We start from the raw sequence: 12,589 nt of genomic DNA on the forward strand, positions 1-12,589 counted from the left end.
GACATTTTACAAGAGTCAACTAAGCGTTTAATTTCCCTTTGACACGCGTCTTGTTACCGTTGATGAGTGCACCATTCTTTACCTTCAGCAGGTCCCGGAGTTCCTTTGTAACCCATGGCTTATTGTTGGGAAACATTTTAAACGTTTTAAGGGGTATAATCGAGTCGACACAAAACTTGACATAACTTGTGATAGCATCAGTGGCTTCGTCTAGTGAGCTCGCTGAGTTGAACAATAGATCCCAGTCCGTACAGTCAAAGGCTGCTCGGAGTTCCTCCGTTGAGTCATCAGTCCACGCGTACCGTTGCTTAGTGACGGGCCGGCTTCTTTTCAACTTTTGCTTGTAAGCCGGTAGTAAGCGGATGTTTTGGTGATCGGACTTTCCTAGACGATGACACGGTTTTCCAACGTATGCTTTAGGAATGTTACCATAGCACTTATCTAGGGTAGCTCCATTTCTTGTTGGTATGTCAATATATTGTTCAAACGTGGGAAGTACACCATTCAAGTGACATTGGTTAAAGTCACAGGGGCATCAGGGGACAACGAAGCATGATGATTTACTTTAGCAGCTAGTAATTCACTGGCAATTTCAACATCAGCACGGGGGTGAATGTACGTAGACCATAGTAATGAATATCTGGTGAAATTCACGGGGAAGATAAAAAAAGGTCGGAATCCCACTGTAATGAGTTCAATATCGGGCAGACAAACGACATCCTTGACATCCCAATTATTACACCACTTTTGGTTGATATATAGACATACGCCTCCTCCTTTGCTTTTCCCTGACTGTTCTGTTCTGTCTCCTCTTACTAAATCAAAAAGTGGAATATCAATAACATTGTCGGGAATGCTTTCTTTCAACCATGTTTCTGCAAATGCCAATAGACAAGAATCTCGGTATTCGTTCATGTATCTAGAAAGTGTTTCAAGTTCTTCCATCTTATTAGGCAACGAGCGTACATTCCCCAATATTATTGAAGGGAGGGCCGGTTTTGTTCCTCTCTTTCTCAGCCTTGTCCTTATTCCGCCCCTCTTACCTCTCTTACGTGGTTTGATCTCGGGTGGAAAGTCCTCATATCCGAGGGGTCGAGCATCCCCCGTGGCGCCGCGTAGGTTGAGTATCTCAGTCCGTGTGTATACAAGGCTATTCAGTTGGTGTTCGACTTTCAGGGCAGAACCAGTCAAAAACACCGATGCGAGGATCAAAAATATCCAAAAGGTAGCCATGGCTAATCCCACAGTTATGGAAAACATGATGAAGGTCAAAGTGCACTCACAAAATAAGACAAAATAGTAACAAATAATCCAAAAGATGGGGAGAACAAATCCAGTGGTGGTCGCCACGTACTGAGCGGCGCCCTATATAATATACCTTACGTTGTTTATGAAAATCTGCCAAAAGCAAACAAGGAAATCATGCTGAATATCATTAACTTAATATGGAAAACCGAGGAAATTCCAATTCAACTAAAGCATTCTATAATAATCCCCATTCTCAAACATGGAAAAGATCCCAGAAATACATCGTCTTATAGACCAATTTCTTTAACATCATGTTTTGCCAAGATAATTGAACGAATGATAAAAGAAAGACTACAATGGTATGTTGAAAAGCATGAATTATTACCCAATTTTTTAAGTGGATTTAGGAAAGGGCGCAGTGTGACGGACAATATTGTACGATTAGAAAACGACATCCAAAAGAGCATAAACTGTAATGAACATGTAATAGCGGTTTTCTTGGATGTCGAAAAGGCTTTCGATACAGTTTGGATAAAGGGTCTGGTTTTTAAATTAGCAAAAAATGGAATAGAAGGGAACATGCTGAGGTATATGGAAATACAGAATCTAAAACTTATAAAACGCATAACGGGTTACCACAAGGAATGTTTTAAGTCCTCTTTTATATAATATAATGATGGGTGATATACCGACAGGCGACAGACCAAGATGTATTATATCTATGTATGCAGATGACTGCGCAATATGGATATCAGGCAGGAACATTGTACATAATACAGAAATATTTGAATCTTTTAATTTGTTGGTTTGAAGAGTGGGGGTTTCGACTCTCACCTGTCAAAACAGTGCCCGTATTTTTTACGAAAAGCTGGAATGCCGTTCTACCGCCTGATATAGAACTGAATGGAAATGTGTTAATGTACGAAAAATCTCATCGCTTTTTAGGGGTTATATTTGATAAAAGGTTAACTTGGCAACCACATATCGAAAATGTAATCACGAGAAGTAAAAGAAAATTAAATATCTTAAGATGTCTAACTGGAACAAACTGGGGAAGTTCCTCGAAATCACTTATTATGGTGTACAGAGCACTTATAAGGTCTCTTTTTGATTACGGATGTGAGGTGTATGACAGTGCAGCTGCTACCACCAAAAAAATCCATTGACTCTGTCCAATACCAAGCACTTAGGATATGCGCAGGTGGGCTGCCCTTAACCTCCTTAGAATCACTACAGGTGGAAATGGGGGAAATTCCTTTGGATATAAGAAGACAAATGCTTTCAAGTAAATATAGACAAAACATCGAAAGATGGGCGAATCATCCGTTGTACCATGTTGGCATTTTGAATACTCGAAGGGGAAAAACGTAAACAAACCTATTGGATATAGAATACAAAGCAAGCTGGGAAAACGTATAGAAACGATAACCTACTCCCCATTTCCACCATGGTTATTCTACCCTCCGGCAGTGTCAACGGAATTAAGTATTTGAATAAAGAAAACAGATCATCCTACACAACAAAAACAAAGCAGCTTGGAAATCATACATACTAAATGGGCGACTCAATTACATATATACACCGATGGATCAAAAGTACCTGAAAGAGGGACCTCTGCAGCTGCTTTTTACGTCCCTTACTATTCTGTACATCGGAGCAAAAGGTTAGCAAATTAGTCACCTCTTCGTACAGGGCTGAATTGGCTGCCATCATTCTTGCTCTCAGATGGGTAGATGAATTAGATATTTATGTGGGGGTTGTTATTTTTAGTGATTCACTGAGTGCACTTATTGCATTACAACAACAGAAGGACGAATCTTTTATTCTGGAAATTCTCACCATGACTACTCACTTAAAGAATAAAGGAGTTGATATATATGTAGAGTGGATACCTGGGCATTGTGGAATAAAAGGGAACGAGATGGCGGATTTCCACGCAAAGGCCGCATTAGTAAAGAAAATAGAAGTCAATAATAATCTAAATATGTCAGAAATGAAAAGCTTAATTACTACAAGTTCCAAACTCCTTTGGCAAGAAAGGTGGAACAAAACCAACTCGTATTTGAAAACATATCAAAAAGATGTTTATAAACCATATATATGTTCATTAGAGAGACAACATTCAACAATTATTCATCGACTCCGCTTTGGAGTTTTTTCTCAGAACGAAACGGTTCCCTATCAGGAAGTAATACCTCCCTTGATGAACAGTAAAATATAATACAATATTATAAATATGCTAAATTACACTCAGTACATTAAAAATATAATAACATAATGTAATAAGAAAATAAAATAAGAACAGTAAAACATAATACAATATTATAAATATGCTAAATTACACTCAGTACATTAAAAATATAATAACATAATGTAATAAGAAAATAAAATAAGAACAGTAAAACATAAAACAATATTATAAATATGCTAAATTACATTCAGTACATTAAAAATAAAATAACATAATGTAATAAGAAAATAAAATAAGAACAGTAAAACATAATACAATATTATAAATATGCTAAATTACACTCAGTACATTAAAAATATAATAACATAATGTATTAAAAAATAAAATAAGAAAAAGTAACAACAATGATAAAAGGTATGATAAGATTACTGAATATAGAGGCTTGTGTAGGTGCTATCTTATATACATATTTATGTATGGTGTGTATGTGATATAACAAATAATCTGCACGTACTGTTAAGAAACACTAACACAGCCCATGAATGTTTTGCTTACGATATTATTTTTCGATACTACCTTAAAAGATAAATAAATATAAAACGAAATAAATATATTTTTTTTTAAATCCAAAATTGAGAGATATAACACGTGCCGTCTTAAAGTATTTTGGCGACAATAGTCAAATTACTGACTAATCGCCAATAACTCAAAACACAACAACAACAACAAAAGAAAAACCTACGACGAGAAGTTGAATTATTACAAAATTTAACCATGGAAACTGAAGACACAGAGTTGGATGTTGAAGGCGTGGATGATGATGGGTGAATAATGCCATTATTTTGATTCTATTTGCTTAGTTTTCAATGTTTGATAAGTCACAGAGGGTTCTCAAATTACCTCCAGATTTAAGTACGTACGAGTACGAGACCGAGTGAAATTTACCACCACAGTCCCATACGCCTCAGTTCATGTCTAGACTAGCCTGTAAAAGTAACAGTGGAAGTTAAACAACTGATTCAGCCGAGGACGCAGGTTCGAAGCTGAGTCAGTCCTCAGACGTAAATAATCATATCTGATTGATACACGTCTGTAAAAACACACACATTGCCGATTGCATTAGGAGCATCACTATCCTGGCTCACACATATTATTAGGAGCATCACTATCCTATCTAGACAGAAATAACCGTCTGATATGGGTCATTTCTTTAATAAAACTGACATTTGTTGACATTCCCCATAGGCCTATAATAATAATAATAATAAAAACGTTACTTATAAAGCGCTTACCACCGAAGTCTCTAAGCGATACAGACGGTACTACAGAGGTTTCGCACCGAGGTGGTAATCTGGCCAATCCAGGTACCACTTATGGTGATAGACCGATTTTCACTAGATAAAGGAGCCGGTTTTCGGCCACTTAAGACAAAATCCTATTTTTTGAACTCTTTACTTCCTATTTAGATCTAGGCCAACTTGCCATGGATCACCATTTCCCTCAAAAGGCAAATGAGGAAGCGGGATCATTTGTTCAAGAAGGCACGAAGTCAGCCTAGTGCATCCAATTGGAAGGCCTACAGGCAGCTTCGAAACGAACTGACCAAACGTGTCCGCCAAGCTCATCACAATTACGTCTGCAACATAATAGGTGAGAGCCTATATGCGAACCCCAAGGCTTTCTGGTCATATGTAAAACATCGTAGATCTGAAAACTTTGGTATACCACCCTTGAGAAATGATAACAAGCTCCATATCGCAAACAAGGACAAGGCTGAATGTTTGAATAATTACTTTCATTCTACCTTCACCAAGAGCAACGTGGATCAAGTTTGCATAAACCGGCCCTCCCTATACAATGACATAGGGCATCTCCACATCCACCGGTCTGGTGTAGTTAAGCAACTGCTTCAACTGAATCCATCCAAAGCCAGTGGCCCAGATGAGATACATCCAAGAATTCTGAAGATGCTAGCACACGAAATAGCCCCTGCATTGTCATTTCTGTTTCAACAGAGTTACAATACCGGAGAAGTGCCTTTAGACTGGAAACGTGCACTTGTAGCCCCTATTTATAAGGCAGGAGATAAATGTAGGGTGTCTGATCGCGCACCCGATGTTGTGTGCTAAAATTCTTCCCATAGAGATTACACGCATCCAGGCGCGTACGCAGGGGGGGGGGGGGGTTTGGGGGGTTAAACCCCCCCCCTTTGGAAATTTTGTATGTGTAAACCCCCCTAAAAAAAACCTAAAACCCCCCCCTTTTGGATTTTTTTTTTTTTTTTTAAATTATTAAAAAAAAAAAAAAAAAAAAAAATTATTCCCATGTCCGACCTAAAAAAGGTGACCTTACCCCCCCCCAACGGAGTAAAATGTCAAATTTCCAAATTTCGAGACCAAAAAAAAAAAAAAAAAGTGTCCTCTTAACTCCCCCCCCCCCCCCCCCCCCCCCTGCTTATTCAGCGGCTGGCTGAGTCGTTGCGAAATTTTCGGACCGATTTATAAATGTTAAAACCCCCCCCTTGAAAAAATCCTGCGTACTCGCCTGCACGCATCCCTATGCAGCCTACGTGCATTGCGCGACCATGCAAAAAAAGTCAATTTTTTTTTTTCAAATCGAGATTCAAACCTTTATCTGTTGTGATCCTGAAGGTGATAATCAATGAATGAGGTGTCATATGAAAGAGCAGGTGAATTCCAATATTTCCAAAGGGGCGTAGCCCCCGAAATTTTAAAAATATCTTGGTCAAAACAGCAATTTAAACATTGTGTCCTGGCTAACTCTGAGGTTTGTCACTTTTGAGATATGACGCCCCGATCGATAAGTAGTCCCAGTCCTAAGGAACAATTCTATGTGATTATATTTTCGCTAGCCCCCAGGGATCACAACTGATAACAGTTTAAAAATACCCTTCTCGCTATTTGGTGGATAAGCTAATTAGGGGGCGTGCGCTCCGCTCAGTCCAAACCATGGTTACATCGCGTAACATCTCCGCGCACGAACGAAACCCAGTGACTGAAATTATGGTTGGCAATTCCCTCGATAAACCCGGAAGTGAATACACGTTATAGTCAATGGCAATATCGCTCCGCGATATTGCCATTGACTATAACGTGCATTCACTTCCGGGTTTATTGTGCGACGAACGCCAACCATACTAGTCAATGGCACATGTCGCGGAGACAGCGTAGCTCAAGCTGCAAGTCGCGGATTGGCTTAGCAGCATGCGTACGATATGCATACGCTTGCATATCGCGCGATACAGCTGTTTGGCTAAATTTAGCAAAACAACATCACTCTGCGTGGACGTCTTTTTCGTCGATTTTGACCAAAATGATATGAATATACCAGCGTTTTGGAGGGGCTGTAACTTTTGATAGAAACATCGGTGAGACTTGAAATTTGAAATGTATTATTCTGATAACATTTTTTATTCAAATATCAAACAAAAATGGTGAAAAACGATCCCAAATTGAAAACTGAAAATCGTTCAGACACCCTAATAAATGTTGCCCAGGTAACTACAGACCTATATCGCTGACATGTATCTGCAGTAAGGTGATGGAACATATTATGCTTAGCCACATTTCTAAACATCTTGCAGCTAACAACATACTCATTGATGAACAGCATGGTTTCAGACAGAATCTTTCGACAACAACACAACTTGTCACAGCTATCGATGATTGGTCATCCTCTCTTCAATCTAGAGGCCAAACTGATACCATCTTTCTCGACTTCCAAAAAGCGTTTGATCGCGTACCACATCCACACCTTAGATCCAAACTACATTACTACGGAATCAGGGGAGACTCTCTCCGCTGGACTATGTCACTCCTAGCGAATAGACATCAAGCTGTCGTCGTCAATGGTGCTCGCTCAGCATGGATGCCTGTTACTTCAGGAGTACCGCAGGGTTCTGTCATCGGCCCCGTACTTTTCCTGCTGTACATCAATGACATCAAACTCAACATCAAGTCCACAATGCGTCTATTTGCAGATGACAGTGTCATCTATCGGCGTATCGACTCTCCCTCTGACACTCATATACTGCAAGAAGATCTCCATGTTCTTGCAGACTGGTCCACTAAATGGCTGATGGGATTCAACATCAAGAAGTGTGCTACATTGTCAATCACAAACAAGAAGCACCCTGTCACAGTGGACTACACCCTACTAAGTGAGTCAATTCCTCGAGTAAAACAATACAAGTATCTTGGTGTCACGATTACCCATGACCTTAAATGGAACACCCAATGTAAACTTGCCACCCAGAAAGGCAATAGAACCCTTGGCCTCCTACGCAGAACTCTATCACCGTGCACCAAGAACATCAAATCCAAAGCCTACACAATGCTTGTTCGTCCTCAACTTGAGTATGGCAGTGAAGCTTGGAACCCTCGGACTCTGACATCAATACAAAGTCTTGAGAAAGTACAGCGAGCTGCCGCCCGTTTTGTATACCAAGACTACCGGAGAATAACATCAGTCACAGCACTTGTCAACAAACTGGGATGGGATACCCTTCACAACCGCAGGCTTCTTGCACAGTCCACTTTGTTCTACAAGATGCACCATCATCAACTCAACATGCCTTTTCCCACTCACATTATCCCAGCTACATATCTGGGCAGAAATGATCACCCTCTGAAGTATGCAGTACCCCCAGCTTCCATTGATAGCTTTTAGTACTCCTTCTATCCTCGCACCATCTGGACGTGGAACCACCTATCAGCTGCTGCAGTAACATCTCCAACAGTGACCATCTTCCAGGAGGCTGCTCTACCTATCATCAGAGCGTTGCCTCCTCCTGTTGGGTCCAAGCTACTGTAGACTCCACGTCTCGGTTTTTACTTGCACGTCCACCGTTTTATTGTAAATAATAGACATCATTCACTGTTTTGAATTACTTAATGCACTGTCACTATGCCAGCACGTTGCACGGACATCCCAGTTTAGCTGTATGATAGCTGCCATCGGGATTATCTCTACAAGTAACAAGTAAGGCCTAGATCTAGGTCTATTTATTATTTTTTTTCTTGTTTAAATCATGAAGCAAATAGGTCTATTATTATTATTTAAACAAAAAAAGAATCCCAGAAAAAAATCACGAATTGCCATGACAATATTCATTTCAATTTTCACTGTTTTGGAGCAACTTAATGACTTATCGACCTAGCGATTCAGTTTACGACCGCATGTACAAAGTCAATAGGAAGCGCGCACGTGCGCCGTGCCTTTCCGCGCTGATCTATAGCACAAGCGGGCGGAGCAGGTATCCCACGCTGGAGCTCCCCGGTGCTCGCCTGGTCGAAGACTAGTACTGCAGTGATCGGAAGTTGGAATCTGAATTAGACAGACATATCGTGCGTGCGTTGCGGGGTCCGGCTGCATTGATTTAATACATGCGATGAGATACTTTTGAGCTTGCGACTAGCACAAAATCGGGCTCTAAATCTGAAAAATACTTGAAATAAAGCTCATTTAATGGTACCCATATTTCTTACATACACGCGTAAGATACTCAATTTTTCAGATTTGGGTAGCGGGACCACCGATTACACCGCTAAAATGTGATATTTTAGGATATATTTTCCATTGTAAATGTGGTTCTTCAGTGACTCTGGCATGGTATGGTATGTGTGGGATATGTGACATGCTATTATGCGATGTATTTTAAAGGGATTTTGCCATGCATCCACCGGATCGGCCGAAAACTGAAGCTGGTCGTTTACCCCCTCCTTTACTCTAGATCTAATTTTCTGATTTATAAATCAGATATAAATTAAGTATATGTATTGTACTCCTATTTACACTAAATAATAATAATTGACCTATCATACAAATGTGAAATTTTTGGACTTACTTATATGATTTATCCAATTTTTTTCTCTGAACCGTGAAACGAACCGTTCATCCATTCAAATTAGTAATCTGTGACTTCACCCGGCCGATATATTTCCGGGTCAACCTACCAAAACATAGTGAATGGCCAATCAGTGCACTCGTTTCGTATTGGGTTTATGAATATTCATATATCACTGGGTTGACTGGTACGTAGCTATTGGAAGTTCGAAAAGAAAAAATGAATATTCATTAATTAAAACCAAGATGGATGACAACAAATCATGTCAACTACGAGACTTTCTCGGATTAATCATTAATTTAGGATATAAATGAGCAAGCTATCGTAAGTCAAAGCCATATTTGTTATCCAATTTTTTGAAAATAACAAATATACACACCACACAATATTGCATAGACTGCACACAGTCATGTCGATGCAGCTGTAAGCAAAGTTTAACACTAGACTTACAATTTGAATTTTAAAATTATTCTTTTTAACATCAGTATAAGTTTTAAAAAATGTATTTTACTGCTATTTTGGTGTCATCAATTGTCACTAAAGTACCGATTTTGAGTGAAATCAGTTGAGTTTTGTACAGTGGTTTTTGAAATGTTGAGAATCAAAAGCACAGCTTTTACTACACAGCCAGGATAGTGATGCTCCTATGTGTGAGTAAAGTAGGGTGTCTGATCGCGCACCCGATGTTGTGTGCTAAAATTCTTCCCATAGGGATTGCACGCATCCCTATGCAGTCTACGTGCATTGCGCGACCATGCAAAATTGGTCAAATTTTTTTTTTTCAAATCGAGATTCAAACCTTTATTCTTTGTGATCCTGAAGGTGATACTCAATAAATGAGGTGTCATATGAAAGAGCAGGTGAATCCCCATATTTCCAAAGGGGCTGCATCTCGGATTCTAAAAATATCTTTGTGAAAACAGCGATTTAAACATTGTGTCCTGGCTAACTCTGAGGTTTGACACTTTTGAGATATGCAGCCCTGATCGATAAGTAGTCCCAGTCCTAAGGAATATATCTATGCGTTTATTTTTACGCTAGCCCCCAGGGATCACAAAGGATTACAGTTTAAAAATACCCTACTCCCTTTTTGTTGGATCAGCTAATTAGGGAGGCGTGCGCTCCGCTGAGTCCAAACCATGGTTACATCGCGTAACACATCTCCGCGTACGAACAAAACCCACATTATAGTGAATGAAATATGTGTAGCTGCACGTTGTCTCCGCGATATTGCCATTGACTATAACGTGTATTTACTTCCGGGTTTTATTGTGCGAACGGCTAGCCATACTAATCAATGGCAAATATAGCGGAGACAACGTGGCTCAAGCTGCAAGTTGCCCATAACATGCGTACGCTATGCATACGCTTGCATATCGCGCAATACAGCTGTTTGGCTAAATTTAGCAAAACAACATAACTCTGCGTGTACGTCTTTTTCGTTGATTCTGACCAAATCGATATGAATATTGCAGCGTTTTGGAGGGGCTGTATCTTTTGATAGAAACATCGATGAGACTTGAAATTTGAAATGCATTATTCTGATTACATTTTTTATTCAAATATCAAACTAAAATGGTGAAAAATCGTTCAGACACCCTAGTAAAAGCTGTGCTTTTGATTCTCAACATTTCAAACACCACTGTACAAAACTCAACTGATTTCACTCGAAATCGTTACTTTAGTGACAATTGATGACACCTAAATAGCCTTAAAATCCATTTTTTTCAACTTACTAATTTTAAAAAAAGAATAATTTAAAAATTCAAATTGTAAGTCTACTGACTGTCAAACTTTGCTTACAGCTGCATCGGCATGATTGTGTGCAGTCTATGCAATATTGTGTGGTGTGTTTATTTATTTATTTATTTATTTATTTATTTCGTTTTTATTTAAACAGGGTGGCCCCGTCAGTAATCGCAGTACTGTTTTCCAGGGGGCCCTGTACACAAATGCAACATATACATGTATGAAGAAACAAACTACTTGAACAATATAGACATCACGGAAACATCAATACATAGCAACATATAACAGAAAAAAAGAGTAAAGAATAAGAGTGAATAATGAAACAAAGCCGTAGTAAGAATGATAAATTTCAATGAGCAATTTTAAATCGATAACAATATACTCTGATTATTATCAATGATCTGTTTAGATTTGAACACATTATCATATTGAGAAATTTATGTAAATATTCATGAAAGAAATAAGTAAAGAAAGGCAAATTTATCTTTAACATCGCTGCTTAAAATAGAGAGAACAAAAAGTTTCCTTGGTCGGGGCATTTCGAACTGAGTGGGGTAGGCTATTCCACTGAAGAGCACCATCAACTGAGAAGGCACGTTTTCCACATTCTGTTTTAATTTTTGGAATAATGACGCCCAAATTGTCAGCATTCCTTGTTGAGTATCTATGAGTATGGGCGGACAGGGTGAACATATCATATAAATATGATGGGGGACTATTATTCATAACATCATACATTAATTTACTTTTATTGAACTCCCATCTTTTTTCCATGTCAATCCATCTTAGGGTAGTAAACATTTCGGATGTGGGAATCAAAGTATTTATTTTCAGGATAATTCTTGCCATCTGCTTGTGTTGCTTAATCAAGATATCTTTTGTTCTTTTATTACAAGTACTCCATGAAACACTACAATAGTCATAGTAAGGAAGGATAAGAGAATTGGCAAGTAGTTTGGCATTATCAATTGTGAGATATTTCCTGACCCTACGAAGTAGGGCCAACCTAGATGCAATTTTATTTGAAGTGTATTTCACATGATCCTGCCACGTCATGTGCTGGTCTAGACAAACTCCCAGATATTTTACACTTTGAACTTGCGTGATTGGTACATTAGAAACTTTTATTGCGATTGATGTGTATTGCAAGTTCATCAATTTCTGCGGTGTTCCAAAAATCATGAAGCATGTCTTGTCCGTATTCAGGGTAAGTTGGTTTCTTTCCAACCACTTTTTCACACAATCCAAATCATGATTAAGACATGTTTCGATTTCCCTTGGATTTGAAGAACTGTACATAAGGGCAGTGTCATCTGCATACATAATCACTTTACCGTGCTCGATGACCGATGGAAGATCGTTCATGAAAAGAGTGAAAAGGAGGGGCCCCAATATGAATCCCTGGGGGACTCCAGACTTTAACTTTAGCACGTCAGATTTTTTACCTAGCAAGGAGGTACATTGTGCCCGGTGTACAAGATATGATTCGAACCATGACAATGCTTGTCCCGTAATGCCATACAGTTTTAACTTAT

General features: G+C 39.0%; 1 protein-coding gene across 2 annotated transcripts in view; it reads left to right on the forward strand.

Annotated features, from left to right (window-relative positions):
* Positions 1-4,160: 4,160 nt before the first annotated feature.
* Positions 4,161-12,589, forward strand: part of LOC100891059 (histone H2A deubiquitinase MYSM1) — a 38,092-nt gene continuing 29,663 nt past the window's right edge. For both annotated transcript variants that reach the window (XM_030996989.1, XM_030996990.1), the window contains exon 1: positions 4,161-4,263. In XM_030996989.1, the coding sequence (XP_030852849.1) occupies positions 4,214-4,263 (50 nt within the window). In that variant the 5' untranslated portion in view covers positions 4,161-4,213. The remainder of the gene's footprint in view (positions 4,264-12,589) is intronic.

This window comes from Strongylocentrotus purpuratus, unplaced genomic scaffold (genome assembly GCF_000002235.5).
Source record: "Strongylocentrotus purpuratus isolate Spur 01 unplaced genomic scaffold, Spur_5.0 spur5_scaffold_3, whole genome shotgun sequence".
Taxonomy (NCBI): Eukaryota; Metazoa; Echinodermata; class Echinoidea; order Camarodonta; family Strongylocentrotidae; genus Strongylocentrotus; species Strongylocentrotus purpuratus.